This window comes from Podarcis bocagei, assembly GCF_964188305.1.
Source record: "Podarcis bocagei genome assembly, chromosome: 1".
Classification (NCBI taxonomy): domain Eukaryota; kingdom Metazoa; phylum Chordata; class Lepidosauria; order Squamata; family Lacertidae; genus Podarcis; species Podarcis bocagei.
The window spans coordinates 112,946,397-112,963,940 of record NC_138125.1 but is presented as its reverse complement, the minus strand read 5'-3'; the positions used below and the strand labels follow the sequence as shown (position 1 = coordinate 112,963,940).

At 42.7% G+C, this 17,544-nt stretch overlaps 1 protein-coding gene across 4 annotated transcripts in view; it reads left to right on the top strand.

The window, feature by feature from the left end:
* LOC308585946 (sodium channel protein type 1 subunit alpha) overlaps positions 1 to 17,544 on the top strand; it is a 115,055-nt gene that overhangs the window by 62,990 nt on the left and 34,521 nt on the right. For 2 of the 4 annotated variants that reach the window (XM_081192064.1, XM_081192066.1), the window contains exons 3-7: positions 4,789 to 4,909; positions 9,929 to 10,016; positions 11,500 to 11,628; positions 12,755 to 12,846; positions 13,898 to 14,167. In XM_081192064.1, coding sequence (XP_081048190.1) covers positions 4,789 to 4,909; positions 9,929 to 10,016; positions 11,500 to 11,628; positions 12,755 to 12,846; positions 13,898 to 14,167 — 700 coding nt within the window. Of the gene's footprint in view, positions 1 to 4,788; positions 4,910 to 9,928; positions 10,017 to 11,499; positions 11,629 to 12,564; positions 12,657 to 12,754; positions 12,847 to 13,897; positions 14,168 to 17,544 lie in introns of all 4 variants that reach the window. The other 2 variants (XM_081192063.1, XM_081192065.1) reach the window with 1 other exon arrangement.

Genomic DNA, 17,544 nt, shown 5'->3' with positions numbered 1-17,544 from the left:
CGATAGCCCCACAGCAGGGCACTTTGGGCAACACAAAACCATGTGGCTGGTTACCAGGGAATTTTGGTGGCCCAAGGTCAGGGAAGATGTGCGGGAGTATGTGAGAGGGTGTGAACAATGCCAAAGAGCCAAGGGGGAGAGGCAGGCGCCGGCTGGTTTATTAGAACCACTGCCCACACCTGAGAGACCGTGGGAAGCAGTGGCAATAGATTTCATGACTGATCTGCCAAGGTCTAGAGGGAAAACAGCCATCATGGTTGTAGTAGACCTGTTAACTAAAATGGCCCACTTCATAGCCTGCTCACATGCGGTTACAGCAGAAGAAACCGCCAAATTGTTTGTAGAGAATGTGTTTAGGTTGCATGGCGCCCCCTTGAGGGTGGTTTCAGACCGAGGGAAACAATTTACTTCCAGGTTCTGGAGGAAGCTCATGAGCTTACTGCATGTAGAGGTTAATTTCTCGACGGCCCGTCATCCTGAAACCAACGGGCAGGCGGAAAGAGCAAATGGGGTTCTCCAACAATATTTGAGGTGTTATGTTAATGACAGAGAGAATGATTGGGTGGAGAAGCTGGCGTTGGCAGAATTTGCCTACAACAATGCAGAGAACGTGTCCACGGGGATGAGCCCCTTTTTGGCTAATCACGGGTGCCATCCCAGAGCCTTCCCAGGGGGGGAGGGGGAGAACTGGAGCGTTCCAGCTGCAGAACAGTTCGTGGAAGAAATGGAAGCGATCCATCGCCAGCTCCAACTCAACTTAAACAGGGCTAAGGAGGAATATAAGAGGCAAGCAGACAAAAACAGAAGGGAAGGTGAAAGCATCAGGGTGGGGGACCAGGTGTGGCTGTCAACCCAAGGGTTGCCATTCAAAGGAGGTTGTAAGAAATTAAGACCCAAAAGGCTGGGTCCGTTTGAAGTCATACAGCAGGTCAATCCAGTGGCTTTCAGGCTCCGGTTACCGAACCACATGAAGCTGCACCCAGTTTTTCACAGGTCGTTGCTGTCACCGTATAGAGGAGACAGTGAGGGGAGGGTCACTAGGGGACCAGCAATGGAGGAGAAGGAACACAGCTACCATGTAGCGGAGATCCTCGATTCCAGGTGGAAGGGAGATCAAGTAGAGTATTTGGTAATGTGGGAAGGGGAACCGGAGTCGGAAAACACCTGGGTTAGGGCAGAGGATGTCAATGACGAGGTTTTAATAGAGACTTTTCATCAGAGGTTCCCACGTAAACCTCAGCCTGTAGCGAGGTTCCGAAGGGAATACTTTGCCACCACCGACGAGGAAGAGGAGTTGGAGGGGTTCCCAGATTCTGAAGAGGAGGAGGATTCAGCTGGCCAGGACGACGATCGATGGAGAGAATTGTTCGAGACGTCAGAAGATGAGGAAGATTCGTTTCGGGGTTTTAGCCCTTCACCTCCCAGGGGGGAGGAATTGGGAGGGGGTGAGGGGGGCCCTGGAGGGGAGGTGGATGTCAGGGAACTGCCATCAGAGCATCAGGTGGTGGAGGGACTCAGGCAGGATGAAAGAGACTCAACTGCTGAAGCAGGGACCAGCAGGGGGAGGAGTGGGTCTCTGAGGGAATGCGAGCAGGAGGGAGGGCTCAGGGAGGCTTCCAGCGAGAACAGTGGGGAGGTATCGGAGTCTCCCATAGGGAGACCCATACCTCGCAGGAAACTGTCACGCCGTGAGTCCAGGAGACGCGTTTCCGTTAAGGAACTTCTTTGCTGGAAACGCTTCCGCAGACAGCCACTGTCGGACTCTACTAGTGACTAGAGCAGACATGTCTGAGGAGCTCCGTCACACACGGAGGTTTGTGGGGGCGCACAAACTCTGAGGGAGCACGTTTTCACGCACAAGCAGCTAATCAAACCCTCATATGGACTCTGCTCCAGATTTGTGTAGGTTTTACTCCTTAGCCTTCTCTTCTCCCAAAGATATCCTGCAAGGCAGTGGAAGTTTAGGGTCAGAGTTTTCCTTCTCCTAGATGGGCTACCTTCTCAGATTGACAAGCCCCATCAGCCCCTCATTTTCCTCTGCAGCACATGCAGAAACCACCTTCTTGACCATTGGACCCATTGTTAGTCTTGTCTGCTCAATCCGCTGGAGCCTGTATTCACATGCAGGAGAAATCCCCAACTCACTGAGGTTTTGAGACCCATCAGCCGTCCTCACCTGGTTTAGTCAGCCTGTTGAAGCTGTTTCTTGGGATGTGGCCTCTGTCACATGTTGACAGCTTCTAGGAGCCACAGGTGAAAGCTGAGTGTGGGGTGGAGGGTGGGATGTTAGGAGAGGTGTAGTACCTCTTGTGAGGTTCACATCATGCTCCTTCCCTGGGTACCTTGTCTAACTGAAATGAAGAAGAATATGCTCACTGAAACAAAAGGCAGCTTGGTCAGATGCTATGGTCAAATCACAACAATCAAAAAGATTCCTTGTGAAAAAATGGAATAATGTTAAGGGTGTTCTGTGCATGCACATACAAAGCAGCTAGTTATGGGGGCCACACCTGATCTGTGGAATGCTGGCTTGCACATGGCACTTATTCTCTCATGACATTTTAAGGACATCCTAGGGGGAAATGACACTTGTTTTGAAATAGTCAAACTGTACAAGTTAGGGAAACCAATACAATAAACTTGGCAATGGGTAATTGTTCAGTGGTAGAATACTAACTGTGCTAACATAAGATCCCAGATTTGGTCCTAGGCATCTCAAGATAGGACTGGGAAGGACTGCCATCTAAAACCCCTAGTGAGTATAAGACACATTTGTTCCTTTGGTTAGTTATGAATTTCCTCCCCTTTGCTGGTTGCATGTACACAGGAACAACAGCTGTGGCAAGGTATTCTCCTGAGTTAGTTATTCCATTGCTAATTACTGTTGTTAAATCGTCCAAGGACATTTTCGCAGAGGAAACAAATTCTACCGGTTGGAAAGAAGCAAAACTTTTTAGAGGGGGTGATGGGCTTGTTTATCCTGCATACCTGTTTCTCCTCTTTGAAATTGGAAAGGGAAATTCCCAACTCAGCAAGATATGTTCATGTTATTATTACGATGAAGGTGCATATGGCTTCTCATGTTGATATGCAATATTGCATTTGACTCAAATGATGCTTCCTCAGGCTGTGTATGCACACACCAGCCTTTGAAGTGCTGCAGTTTGGGGTTTCTTAAAAGCACTTTTGTAGACATTGCTTTGCAAGCGTCCATACCTGCATGCTCTGTAGACAGCATGAGCAGCTGTTAAATCATTGCCAGATTTACACACAGAGGTTGGGGCTAGGGCACATTAGTTTCTTTGCTCCCCCCCCCCTTTTGATGCCCACATCATGCCTTAAAAAAAATAATTTAAAAATCCTGCAAATTTATTGATGTACCAGAAGTCTGCTCATAACAAACTAATGCTCAGTTAGTTTTACTGTGCTGAGTTCATGCCCAGAGGCTTCCTTCTCTTGTGCCATGCAGGTGACTTGGTGACTACATTTCTCATGGGGGCCAGCCACTTTAGGTTGTATCCCACTATTGACTACTCATTGTAGAGCCATTGAAATTAATGGTTCTGAACCATTTTTATTTGAATGAGTCTACCCTGAGTATGACTAACAGTGAACACAACCCTCTGTGTACATTCAGAGGCTTCCTTTCCTTGTACCATGCAGGCAACTCTAGCAAGGCACTCTAAGTATGCCCAGAGGCTGCTTGTCCTGGCACTTTGCATGGTGAATCACCAACTGTCGTGTCTGTTATATTGCAAAGCATTGTGCTATGGTATCCTCCGAATATCCCTGCCCTGGCACCAGGGAGGCAGCAGACATCACATAGTTTTAGTTATCAAATGAAGAGTGCAAAAAAAAAGGCACTTCAGGCTTCTGATATATCTGCTCCCTGTTACATCCAATAATTCCCCTGGAGTTGTTGTGGTTGATTTCTTAAAGCTATGTTTTGTTAAGGAGCAGCATGCAAAATGGGCAGTTCAGATCTGCGCCAAACTGCCACCATAAGCAGTCAAATAATATGGTTCTTGGAGGGCAAAGTTTATAGTGACTGGAGCATTCAGTTGATTAAAGCTTTGGGATTTTGATAAACTGGGGTGGTTGCTTAAAAAGTAATAAATACTATAGCAAAAAGAGCCCTTTCCCAATTCATTTGAGCACTTGAGTACAAAGAGTTAATGGCGGCTGTTTCTGCCCACCCTTTAAAAGAGCACAAACACTTAATGGAGGCTGTTTCTGCTCTTCTTCCGAGGAGTAAAAGAGTGAAACCTATGCAACCCTCCAAAGACTGAAACATCAGTATACTCGTGTACATGGGAGGGAAAATACTTGTTGTCTTCAAGTTTGTCCAGAATACCAAATGGCTTGGGTACCTCTCAGGTTAATCTCTGAGGAAGTGTAGGGAGAGGGCTGCATAGGTGCAGTTCAGCAACATCCTAAGACCCTCCCCAATAGAAGGTTCTCAGAGATGGCCTTCACGCACAAGGCAAGAGGTGCTTCAAAATGCATTGTAAAATGTGAGCCAGCTATTAACTTTTCTACTGAAAGGCGTCTGAGTAGAACAGCAAACAACAATATGAAGAGGAAAATGCATCTGCGAAGGGCAACGAATACTCTTACATAGTAAATAATGTCCTGCTTATCAGGTAAGTTATAACAATACAGCATTTGACAGGAAAGGATGTGTTCACAGTGACTGGTTTTTTTAATCACTGGGGGAAATTAATAATGAAAGATGATTGTAGAAGTGTATGACTTTAAGTTGCGCTCACCTTTTCTTCTTTCTTCCAGACTTTTATAGTATTGAATAGAGGAAAGGCAATTTTCCGATTCAGTGCCACTCCTGCCCTATACATTTTAACTCCTTTCAACCCTATTAGAAAAATATCTATTAAGATTTTGGTACATTCATATCCTTTTCCAGTTGTTGTTTTTGAAACTGTTCACTTGTTTTCATAAGATAGCAATCAACAAATGTGTTCTTCGGTTTCCTCGTGACCATCCCTGTTTCTAATTTTACATGATTAGGTCTAAAATGAAAATGTTTCAAACTTGCTTAACAAAATTCTCAAAAGACTTTCTGAAATCACCTTCCTACCCTGTCACAAATACCGATGGAATAGATTAGTTTAAAGCAAATAGAGCACACAGGTTATTCCATTCCTCTAGTTGGGTATCAAAGCTCTACTGTACATACAGTGCTCCCACAAATCTGATTAACACTTACCTCAATGACAGCTGTCATTGGAGCTTCTGCATGGGTAAGATGCATGTGCATTGAAAGGTAAAGGTAAAGGAGCCTTGAACGGTTAAGTCCAGTCAAAGGCGACTGGGGTGCGGCACTCATCTCGCTTTTCAGGCTGAGGGAGCCGACATTTGTCCACCGACAGCTTTCTGGGTCATGTGGCCAGTATGACTAAACTGCTTCTGGCGCAACAAACCACCGTGACGGAAACCAGAGCACATGGAAACACTGTTTACTTTCCTGCCACAGCAGTACCTATTTATCTACTTGCACAGGTATGCTTTCAAACTGCTAGGTTGGTAGAAGCTGGGACAGAGCAACTGGATCTCACCCCGTCGCACGGATTTGAACCACTGACCTGATTAGCAAGCCCAAGAGGCTCAGTGGTTTAGACCACAGCGCCCCCCACGTTACCATTTGTGTGTGTGGGTTTGTTTTGTTTCTGAAATAATTTTTATTTGATTTTACATGTATAAAATTATAAAAATAACACAACACATATCCACAATTAAGAGATTCCTCTGAATCTCTGGACTTCTCACCTTCCCCTCCATGGGTTCTGTTATTAAATCTTTTCTACTTCATCTTTTCCAGTACTCCATATTTTTTTATAACTTCTTTATCTCCATGATACCCGTTACATTGCAAGTGTTGTTGCAATCCTGCTAATGTTTTCATCTGTTTACAATGGTCTCCAAGATAAATTATAAAAAATTTCCCATTCCTTATTAAAGTTTTGGTCTTCTTGGTTCCTGAGCTTTCTGGTCAGTCTTGCCATTTCGGCACCCACGTTACCTTTTGAACTTTATATGTGCTATATAATTGGTGTGAACTGCCATTCAGCTACTGTAGTATGACACCATTGATAAAATCCTTTAAAATGTTGTGTCCTTGGAACATGATCCTGGAAGATGCTAGTCTTACCATTTAAGCACCCAACTGCAAGCCCAATCAGAGGGGGAGTGACCAGGTGGTTAGTGTTAATGCTGTGTCCAATGCTTTGTCAAAATAGAGAAGGATGTTCAGCAGCAGCAGTATTTTTCTTAGGTCATGAAATGGTCTAAATGTATTACAGTGGTACCTCTGGTTGCGAACGGGATCCGTTCTGGAGGCCCGTTTGCAACATGACCAGAATGCAACCCGTGGCTGTATGTGCGTGGGTCGCGATTTGCTGCTTCTGCACATGCATGTGATGTCATTTTGCGCATCTGCGCATGCGTGAGCTGCGAAACCCGGAAGTAACCCATTCCAGTACTTCCGGGTCGCCACGGGACGCAATCTGAAAATGCTCAACCTGAAGCAAACGTAACATGAGGTATGACTGTACTTTGTTTACCTGGTATGGTTCATCAGTGACAAATCAGATGCACATATAACAGCCACCAATGGAAGACCTTCTTAAAGCTACAATCCTAATCATGTTTACCTAGGAGAAAGGCCCGCTGCACGCAATAGAACTTACATCTGAGTAAACATGCATAGGATTGTGTTGTAAGTCGGCTAAGACTAGCATACGTTCTCTGCACAATAAACCATTGATTTAAAGTAGAGTTTCCTACAGATTGTAGAAATTTGTATCATTCGTTCTGCCTTTCAACTTTGGATAGAGGAAATCACCTGATGCAGTGCTGTGCTGTGCCAAAATCTTCTCCTGCGCTTCGAACATTCTCCACCAATTTTATGACAAAAGAAATTGAATTCCAAAATCAGGAAAGGGGGAGAATTTTGGGGGGGGGGGAGAAATTCTCATGGGTTGGGTGGATGCAAGACATTTGTTGTACTTTCCCACCTTCCAAAATGGTCAAGAAGTGTTTGTGAGAGTCCTTCCTTTCACTTTACAAATCTCTCCAGTTGTTTGCATTCTCCAATAAGGATGGAGGAGAAATTCAACCCAGTTCACATTTCAAGGTGAGTCTACCTAATCCACAATTTCTGAAATTATATGAGAACAAAAACACAGCCTTCCTTCAAATTCCAGTTTTCTGAATTTTGCAATGCAGTTCTCCAACCAAGTAGCACAAACAATCCCACCCTGGATTTTGTGGTTGAGTTTTTTGTAATTGCAAGTATTTATGTATTTATATATTTGCCAAATAGTTTTTATTAGTCTTCCAAATTTTAACCAATCAGTACCAAATTACATCAAATTTAATACATTTTTCCAAAAAGTTGACTCTTCTTCCTAGCTGTGTCCCTATTTTCCCCAAATTATTGCTTTGTATTACAAATTTATATCCCAATTCACATTTCAACCCTTATATCTAATCTTAAATGTCACATTTTCCAATTTAATTCTTGTTCTTGCGTTCGCTTCAGGATGCGAACGGGGCTCTGGAACGGATCCCGTTCGCATCCAGAGGTACCACTGTATGCATCAGTGCTAGATTGCACCATTCTAATTCAAGAAGTCAACCAATGTTACACTTTTTTTTTAGCCTCGCCAATTTCAGTGAGCAAAAGAAGTTAAACACTTGCTTCCTCCTTTTTGTAAGCTCCTTGGCTGAATGAAGTATAAAAGTTTGATTTCGACTGGCTCAGAAAGTAAGCTCAACTGGTTGAGACTGTGCTTTTCCCATTCTCATGGTTGACAAAACTCTACCTCAAAAAAATCCAGAATCAAATGATGCTTTGTAAGACCAATATATTACTTGTGTTGTGGTGTATCTTGCTGGTGAGGATCCATATTTTATTCACATATGCCTCACTGTGCTGTTGGCTAATATGATAAAAAATGCAGCTAGGAAAAAAAATGCAATTTAGTAGGGAAAATTAAGTTTGTAGAATGAAATATATTTGGTTTGGAAATTCAAAGTTTGTGGTGCCATCATGTGGTTATGTTTTATGTTGTGTATGGATAGATGTGGGTGGCGCTGTGGGTTAAACCACAGAGCCTAGGACTTGCCGATCAGAAGGTTGGTGGTTTGAATCCCGCAACGGGGTATACTTACCTGGCAGGGGAGACACCTTGATCATGAATCCCGCAACGGGGTGAGCCCCCGTTGCTCGGTCCCTGCTCCTGCCAACCTAGCAGTTCAAAAGCACAAAGTGCAAGTAGATAAATAGGTATCGCTTTGGCGGGAAGGTAAACGGTGTTTCCTTGCGCTGCTCTGGTTCGCCAGAAGTGGCTTAGCCATGCTGGCCACATGGCCCAGAAGCTGTACGCCAGCTCCCTCGGCCAATAAAGCGAGATGAGCGCCGCAACCCCAGAGTCGGCCATGACTGGACCTAATGGTCAGGGGTCCCTTTACCTTTACCTGTGGATAAACAATGAACTTTTGAGATTGTAGTGCAGAGTCAAACTATGGAACTTGGTCCCCCAGGAGACAGTGGTGGCTGCTAACTTGAGTGTCTTTCAGAGGATTAGACAGAGGAGAGGGCTATCGATGGCTACCAATCATGATGACTATGTTCTGCCTCCATTGTTGGAAGCAGCAGTGCTTCTGAATACCAGCTGCTGAAAACCACGGGAGAGGAGAGTGCTCTTGCACTCATGTTCTGTGTTAAGTTGTGGGTGAACATATCAGACGACACAGCGATTCTTCAAACAGCTCTTGTTTATTCATAGGCCAGGACAGAACTGAACTGAAGGGTTCAGTCAGCCTGCTTATATAGAGCTCCACTACAACGCTACTGTAACAACTTTTAAAACTATCCAATCACTGAACGTCACTTTCGATCCCTTATTTGCATATCTATCTACAGTATCCCCCTGCTGGCCCAGGGTGAGAACTTCAGTACATAACATTCTGCTTCCTAGTTTCCCACAAGCATCTGGTTGGCCACTGTGAGAACAGGATGCTGGATTCGATGGCCCATTGGCCTGATCCAGCAGGCTATTTTTTTGTTCTTAGGTTTTTATTAATTAAAGATGGGTTGTTATTTTTTAGCTTGAGCCAGAAGAAATCTGACCCTAAGTCAACATGGCGCCTTACTGAAGTCATTGCACTCCAGTTCCCATCATTCCCTGCCAGCATGGCCAATGGTCAGGGATGATGGGAACTGGAGTTCAGCAACTTCCGGAGGGCACCCCATTGGCTACCCATGTTGTATGCAAATACTCTTCTATTTTTGGCACACCCTATCCAGTTTGTGACTTTCAGCATCTACATTCATTTTGCTGGAACTTGAAGTTCAATGGATAGCACCAGTTTTGCACAGCAGCTGCACCCTTTTAAAATACTTTGCTATTAACATCCCGTATTGAGTACACTTGTTTTCTTACTATTTGAAAGCTCTACTGGGGTCATTCTATATATTTTTATATTCACCTTAGCTATTGGAATTTTCACTACATCTGCGACCGTTTAGTGATTGTGCTACTTGCAATATTTTTTAATTAAAACAAAAACAAATTTTCAGAGGCCTCAGTTTCAGCTGTGGCTGCCTGAGGCATATCTATATGGGTTCTGGGATAGTTCTGTCCAAGGAATATTGACTCGAGTGAGTAATGGTCTTTGGTGGAAATGAATTCTATTGTTTCCCCTTATCTAAATAATGCCTGCCCTTATCTACATTTACTATAGTCCTGGATTTCAAAAAAATAAGAAGTTAATGTATTGTCCCATAGTTGCTTTTTAAACAAATGTATTGATTTAATAAAAACAGAATGTCCCATTAATTTTGTGTTTTGTTGATCAATAATTATATGATTTCCCACTGTATTTTCCTTAATGATATAATCTACATTATTCAGCATGCTCATTATGTGCACTATTTTGACCAACTGCGTATTTATGACCCTAAGTAACCCTCCTGATTGGACAAAGAATGTAGAGTAAGTTGAATACTATTAATATGCATGTTTGCATGCTTTGTTGTGGACTGAATTCTACTGGAGCTAATAATGTTTTTAAGATAGATGTAAGGTGCAATTTGATGGTCCCTGGAAGGGAATTCCAGAGGACGTAGGATAGATCAGTTCTATTCCTCAAGGACAGAGATTCCCTCTCCCTGCAGTAATAATAATAATAATAATAATAATAATAATAATAATAATAATAATAATAATTTATTTATACCCCGCCCATCTGGCTGGGCTTCCCCAGCCACTCTGGGCGGCTTCCAACCAAATATTAAAATACAGTAATACATCAAACATTAAAAGCTTCCCTGAACAGGGCTGCCTTCAGATGTCTTCTAAAGGTTTGGTAGTTGTTGTTCTCTTTGACATCTGGTGGGAGGGCGTTCCACAGGGTGGGTGCCATTACCGAGAAGGCCTTCTGCCTGGTTCCTTGTAACTTGGCTTCTTGCAGTGAGGGAACCGCCAGAAGGCCCTCGGCGCTGGACTTCAGTGTCCGGGAGCAGCTTGGACTGAGGAGGATTCAGAGTCTCTCCTGGGTCCCTAATACGACTCCTGGGCCCCTAATACCACCCCAGGAGGGAAAATTAGACATATTATTCCCCTTCCAACATAAATGCATCAAAAAATGAGAGCAGGAATGGCTTAAGAAATGCAAGAGCCTTCAGCCAACTCCATCCTCACTTCTGCCCTGCCAACCTGAGCTCAGCAGGGCATTGGCTAAAGTAGTGAAACTGTTTTCATACTTCTCAGCCACTCATTTAAGGATTGCATCCTGTAGAATGTGGCTAGGATGCAGTGAGCTCACAGGAGTCCACCTCTTCTTGCACAGTCAAGGCCTGTTCAGGCATTATACTTACAGATAAGGAGAACAAGCATGTAGGGAACTGGGCTGTGCCAAGTAGTCCCTCCTCCTGTCACCCGCACATGCAGCGCAAACATCTGAAGGCAGGGAGGGAGCTTCTACCCATACATACTAGAACCCCTGTTTCTTAAGGTTCTACACAATATGGAAGTCTAAGAACAAAGCTGCCTTTGTACTGTATGCTTGGATGTCGGGCACATGGGCCACTTGGCGTGGCCCAGGTCCATACTCATACGTTTTCCTTAACTGTAAGTTCAATGCTTAAAGAAGACTTACTGCTCAAGAGAATGGGCTGTCCGTGGTTGCAGTGGACCCTTCTTCCTGCTATGTATAATTCTCTTTATGCCACAAGAGGTGAAGGCCACTAGCTTAGACAGTTCAAAGGGGGAACAGATCTACCAATAGAGGGCTAGGTCTATGGACAGGCATGGTCCTATAGTCGCTAAAAGGAAAGTCCATGTTCAAAGACAGCATGGCTCTGAAAACAGATACCTGAGACGAATGATGACTTGACAGTCTTAGAAAAAGATTTGTTTGTTTATTTAAAAACACAACATTTTAATTAACAATGAATATTTTGACTATTTCGCCCAGGTATACATTCACAGGAATATATACATTTGAATCACTTATAAAAATACTTGCGAGGGGATTTTGTATAGATGGTTTCACCTTCCTTCGGGATCCCTGGAACTGGCTGGATTTCACTGTCATTACATTTGCGTAAGTTTTACGGTCCTTTCTTGCCCATCCCCTTTTTGTTTTTGGGTTTTTTTTGCATGGAGAGCATACAAAAACCTATGATGTTTATGGTAATACGATGTGCTTTTATCAATCGGGGTGGAGAAAATAGATCCTTCAATGACTAATGAGTGGATGCAATTTTCTAGTGACTGGTGCATGTTAAACCGTATAATACTGTTACACCACACCAAGGAATATGAATGTGAATAGGCAAGTAGATATAGAAGAAACTTCTCTGTACAAGTTTATTTTTGCTGCCAACATATAACCCCCGCGTTCAGGCTTACAGCCAACTGGACTGGAGAAAATAAATCACAGCAGATTAGCGATTCTTCTTTTGTCCTGTGGGTACTTATAACACACAATGAATCAGGGTTTGCAGCTTAAGAAGTTCATGTGGCAAACTATTATCAATGTTGATCTTCCAGAAAAATGTGCTGTTTGTTCTTCCCCAACTTTAATAAGGATAGTGGCATTGTATGTTTGTTTGATTGTTTGTTTGGTGAATCCATATATGGTGTAATACTAGCAAAGTAATTAGTAATGTCGATTGTGGAATTCATGGAACACTAGGAGTAAAGTTATTGACAAAGAAGGTAATTTCAAGTCCTGCAATTTTCCCCTCCTACCAAAAGCGGAACACCTTCCCCTTTCTCTTCACAAATGACTTTAATTAAAAAGTTAAGCTTTCCAAGTAAAATCATTGTGGCTCATCCCCCCCCCTCCTTCATTTAAATGTAATCTAATCACCACTGAAAGACCTTAATGAAAAGCAAACTGCAGTGAAAGGTAAACATCTCAGTGTCGCTATTTAATTTTTTCCACTAAAGTTACCCAAGGGATCTTGATGAAAGACCCCAAGTAAGTAGCAAAACATCTGCCTTGATGCTGAATAACTGTGATTTGATTCTACAGGTATATAACAGAATTTGTAAACCTAGGCAATGTTTCAGCTCTTCGAACTTTCAGAGTATTGAGAGCTTTGAAAACTATTTCTGTAATCCCAGGTAAGAAGTAAGTGGTGTAAAGTGCTAGGTCCCTCGTGCGTCCCAACTGTTCCTTTTTATCCTGTCATTGTGTTTGTGTGTGAACTCCCCTATTGCAGATATGTGACAGAGTTTGTGGACCTGGGCAATGTCTCAGCGTTGAGAACATTCAGAGTTCTCCGGGCATTGAAAACAATATCAGTCATCCCAGGTGAGAGCTAGGTTAAACACAGAGGCTGACTCTCAGACTTCATGGAAATTCAAACCACACACATTCCTTCACCATAAGCCTCGTTGCTTGCTCACTCAAGAAAAAGCAGGACTCATGTTTCGGTAGCAATGAACATTGTGATCCTTTGCTTTTTGCCATTTGCTTTTTTACTTTTGAAACCAGCCTTTGCGTTTAACATGTTGCATGAGATTACAGCAGTATACACAGCCTGTGTGATTTGCATCATATAATGTCAAGCTTTTAGGTCAAGCTGTGACAGAAAACATAATCATAACTGTGACCTTTTTTTACCCATGTGTTTTTTACCTGCATACTGTAAAACTGTATTTGTTCTTGGATTTTTTTAATTTTACGAAGACCAATATCTGTATCACAATTGAACTTGTTGAAATATCTGAATCACTATTGAATGCAAAACAGTAAGATTAAAAAATAAAAAATAGCATGGTTGTTGCATGGGAAATTTATTATCTTTTTCCAAACCACCCACAGTTTCTTAGCATTAAGTCCAAGTATGTTATATACTCTTTTACTTAGCAACATGTTATAAAGCTAATTCCAGTTGAGGGTTGGGTTAAAAGTGTTGACAATTTTCTTTAAAAATCCACACCTCTAACACTTCAATCCTGGATCCTAAACATGTTTATGCAGGAGCAAGTTGCAATGGTTTCAGTAGCACTTCCTTCTGTGTAAAATTGTTTAATCTTGGTACGGTAAGATTTCTTCTGTATGAAGCTAATGAAAAGCATGATTAAAAATCACTTGTTTTGGCATTAAAACAAGTTGTTTTCAAGAATTAAGTGCAGTCCATCTTCATTCACCAGTCCAATGAATATAAACTTCCAGTGACCTCATCTCCACAAGACGCATCTTCACAAGCAATAGAACCATTGTTAGTTCATAAAATATCAAAGTCATTTATTTGGGCTTCTGCATGGTTTTTTATTGGGGGCAGGGACTGTTACTGGGGTATGTTGTATTTTTAAAATATGTGTTTGTCATCTTCCTAACAGTGCTCTTCTGCTTTCAGGCCTGAAGACAATTGTGGGAGCCCTCATTCAGTCTGTGAAGAAGCTGTCAGATGTAATGATTCTGACTGTATTTTGTCTGAGTGTATTTGCTCTAATAGGGCTCCAGCTGTTCATGGGCAACTTGAGGCATAAATGCTTGTATTGGAATCCGGCCAATGCTACAAATTCAAGTGATCCTTACCTTAATAGCACATTAGAAGAAAATCTAGGAGAAAATGGTACATTTAATAGCACGCCGTTTGACTGGGATGCATACATACAAGAAGAAAGTAAGAATGTAATTTTATATTGTTATTTTAAATAGTAATAGTATTATCATTAATAATATTATATGGCAGTGTGTGGGATTAAATAACCATGACATAAGTATTCATGACATAAGGAGGTTGGGAGCTGTTGAAATCCCCTCAATTTAATGCTTTTCTAAATAGAAACTAGCCCTTTTTACAGTTTTTTCCATCAGGTCACTTGGACACAGCAGCCTAAGCCATATTCCACAGGGACTGAATTATGACCCAATTCACACATAATGCTAAACGAAACCATGACTTAGTGCAAGCATGCAGACTTCCGGAGAGGAGATGATGACCACTTCGCTTCTCCTTAAGTCCAGCTGCTGCTGTTGCGCAAAGCCATTGTTTTTGCTTAGTGTGTTGTCTGAAACAGCGCTCATGCTTTCTCTTCATCTTGATCTCAGCTTGTGATGTGAAGAACTGATCTCAGGTAGGGTGTTCCCCAGCTGAGATTCTTCTGTGGCTTCCAAAGGAGCCAAGCAAAGGTTGAGGGGGTAGGGACGAGATATAGAAAGGAATGAACATTTAGCACCTCTTCCTGAGCTCTTCCAGCCTGAAGATGTGGTCCTTCTGCCATCCATTCCCCAGTAGCAGCAGAAGAACAAATAAAGTCAGGGTACTAAATAAACATCATTTATGCTTTCATTGTTTTTGTTTGCTTTTAAGATTGATTATTCCTGTTTGGTCTGTTGACCATGGATTTGTTCTTTGTAAAGTTTTTAAACTTTTTCATGATTTTATTATAGAATACATAATGCTTATTTTATAATTTCTTAACTTTATTCTTTTGCTTCTATTCATTAGTCAGGACATACTTTCTCTAGTTTGGTTTTCCCCATTAGGGTTTCCATCTCCTCAGCCTTCTAGAAGCCAAGAGTTTCAGAACCAGAGAGGGTGTCTTTAAAGAGCACCGCCAACTCCCTCAAGGCCAACCACAAAACAGACCTTGCCAGACTTCATAAGGCTTCTAGTGGCTTCATTAGTGGGGCAACATCCCTCCATGACCCATAATAAGGGGAGAACCAGCTAAGAGAGCTCACAGATAGCTTTCTGTGGTCCTGATAATGCCTGTCAGAATCTGGACATAGATTGCCGAACCATCCTGACTCGGCCTGATACGACCCTGCTTACCATGACTTGACATTATGTGACAGTATGGAAGAGACATTACTTGATGTGACCTTACTGAAATAAGTTGCCCACCGATTCCTCTGTGAGGCCCAAGCCACAATGGAACAGGATAGGTGCCACTGATGGAAAAAGCACTCTCCTTTCTTGCCACCAGCTTGACTTGCAGTGACAGAAGAATGTCAGTGGAAGATTTTGAGATCTGGCCACAATGGCATGGGAGGAGGTGATCCTTCAGGTACCTAAGTCCCAAAAATAATTACAAAGAAGGAGCGCATCTGAAACGCCACCCTTCCACTGTTAAGTTTTAATCATTATTTACTCTTTCACAGTCAACATACTTCTTTAGTACTGGTAAATTTTGTGCATTTCACCATGAGTGACTAAGGTTGAAATGCTCCAGAAATGGGCCACTTCTCCTCTTCACTTATAAAAACAGGACATCACACTGTGTGTTTGTGTTTTGTTTGTTTGTTGTAATAGCAGCACTTCCAAAATCTATTTTTTGCCCTTTTTGCCTTCTTTAATTTAACTTGGAGGCAACTATCACAACAGTTTAAGCCACAGAGTGTCTATTTTAAAATGTATGCCTGTGACAACATGAAATTCACAGCGCACGGAAGGGCATCCCCTGGAGAAACTGAGGAGAAAGGTTCCAGCTTCCATTTCCTAAAGGGATCGATAGTCTCATCATTTCTGGGAACATGTTAATCACACTTTGTAATGACACAATTGTTCAAGCTGTAGGAGGGCAAGCCGCCTACCAGCCTCTTCTGTAATTTTCTTGCAAGGAAGAGGGATGTTTTACCATATCTTGTTCAGGTTCCTTAGAATTACTATTCTGAGGCAAACAGTGCCCTCTCAACAACCCTCACCTTCCCACCCATCCCCAAGAAGTGGAATAACTGTGGAAAAACAGTGAAAGCTATAGAAATCGTCGTCCATATGCTTTTCCACTCGGGGGAGGGGGACTTGACCACTTTCAAATTTATGTGTAACTAAAATGGTTTAGGGTGTGTTTTTGCACTCCTCAGGCTGCTGCAGGTCAAAGTGACCTCTCCGTATCGATGGGGGAAGAAATTCAGTTTGGTTTCATGGTTTAATGTGAATCTGTGCTTTTCAAAACAACACACAAGCCAAAGCTATCCTCTTGAAATTTGCACTTTCCCCAATTTCGCAATGAAGTTCTCCAACCCAAAAAAAATATGTGCGCAAACATGCATTAAAACGCAAATATCGTCACCATAGGGGTGGGAATTGGCTGTGGGTGCTAGATCCAGTCCAATTTTCCATACGTCAGCACTTGGTGGGTGATGCCTTGTCATCCACTGGACAGCGTGGCGAATCTGTTTCGCCATCCATGTTTCACCAAGACCAGATGTCTCCACTGATGTGTATGCACAAATCCTGTCCTGCCTTAGCTGATGTCCTCCGACAGTTGACCGAGTTCAGGAAGTGGATATAGGTGTTCTTGGTTCTCTTGCGCCAAAGCACTTCTCAGCACAATCAGGGTGGTTATTTGCGTCTCTTTCAGTATAGTCATAGCTACAGAGAAGACAAGGGGAAGGGAGGATAGAGGGCAGAATGACACAGCCTGTGTATCATAAATAAATGTAGCATTCTAGGTTTGATTAGGATGAATCACCCAGCCTCAAAGAGAAAGCGGCTTAGTACAGTTGCATCTGGCACTTTGGTGATTGTGACCATTACTCTTCCATGACAATAACGCATTTCTAAATAAAGTAGGTAGTAATTTTCTGCCACCCATGGCTATGCCCCCATTCACAAAGAATGAAATTACCACAGACAGATTCTTACAGAGCAGGGGTGCCCTCAGAGGCCTTCCCTGATGCCCGCAGTGTCCCTTCCTACTATGTTTTCAGTTGTATGTGGTGCCCATGACAGTTTCTGTGGGCATTTGCACCGGTACAAACTGGTGCACAAACAGCAGGCAGAAGGTTTTTACTTTTCTTACCATAACTTTCCTTGGCTGCCCAAAATCAGGTCAATAACTAAACCCACTCCCAAACTGTTCCAGGAAACTACACATTTGCTTATTACATGCAAACTGAGCTATTGAGTGTTGCTCTTTATTGTTTGCTTCAAGTTTGGGACCAGGTATGTTGAGGGATGATGGTGAAACAGAGGTCACGATTAGCTCTGTGATTCAACAACTGGGTGTAAGCCATGTACCATATTTTTCCGTCTATAAGGCGCCCCCGTGT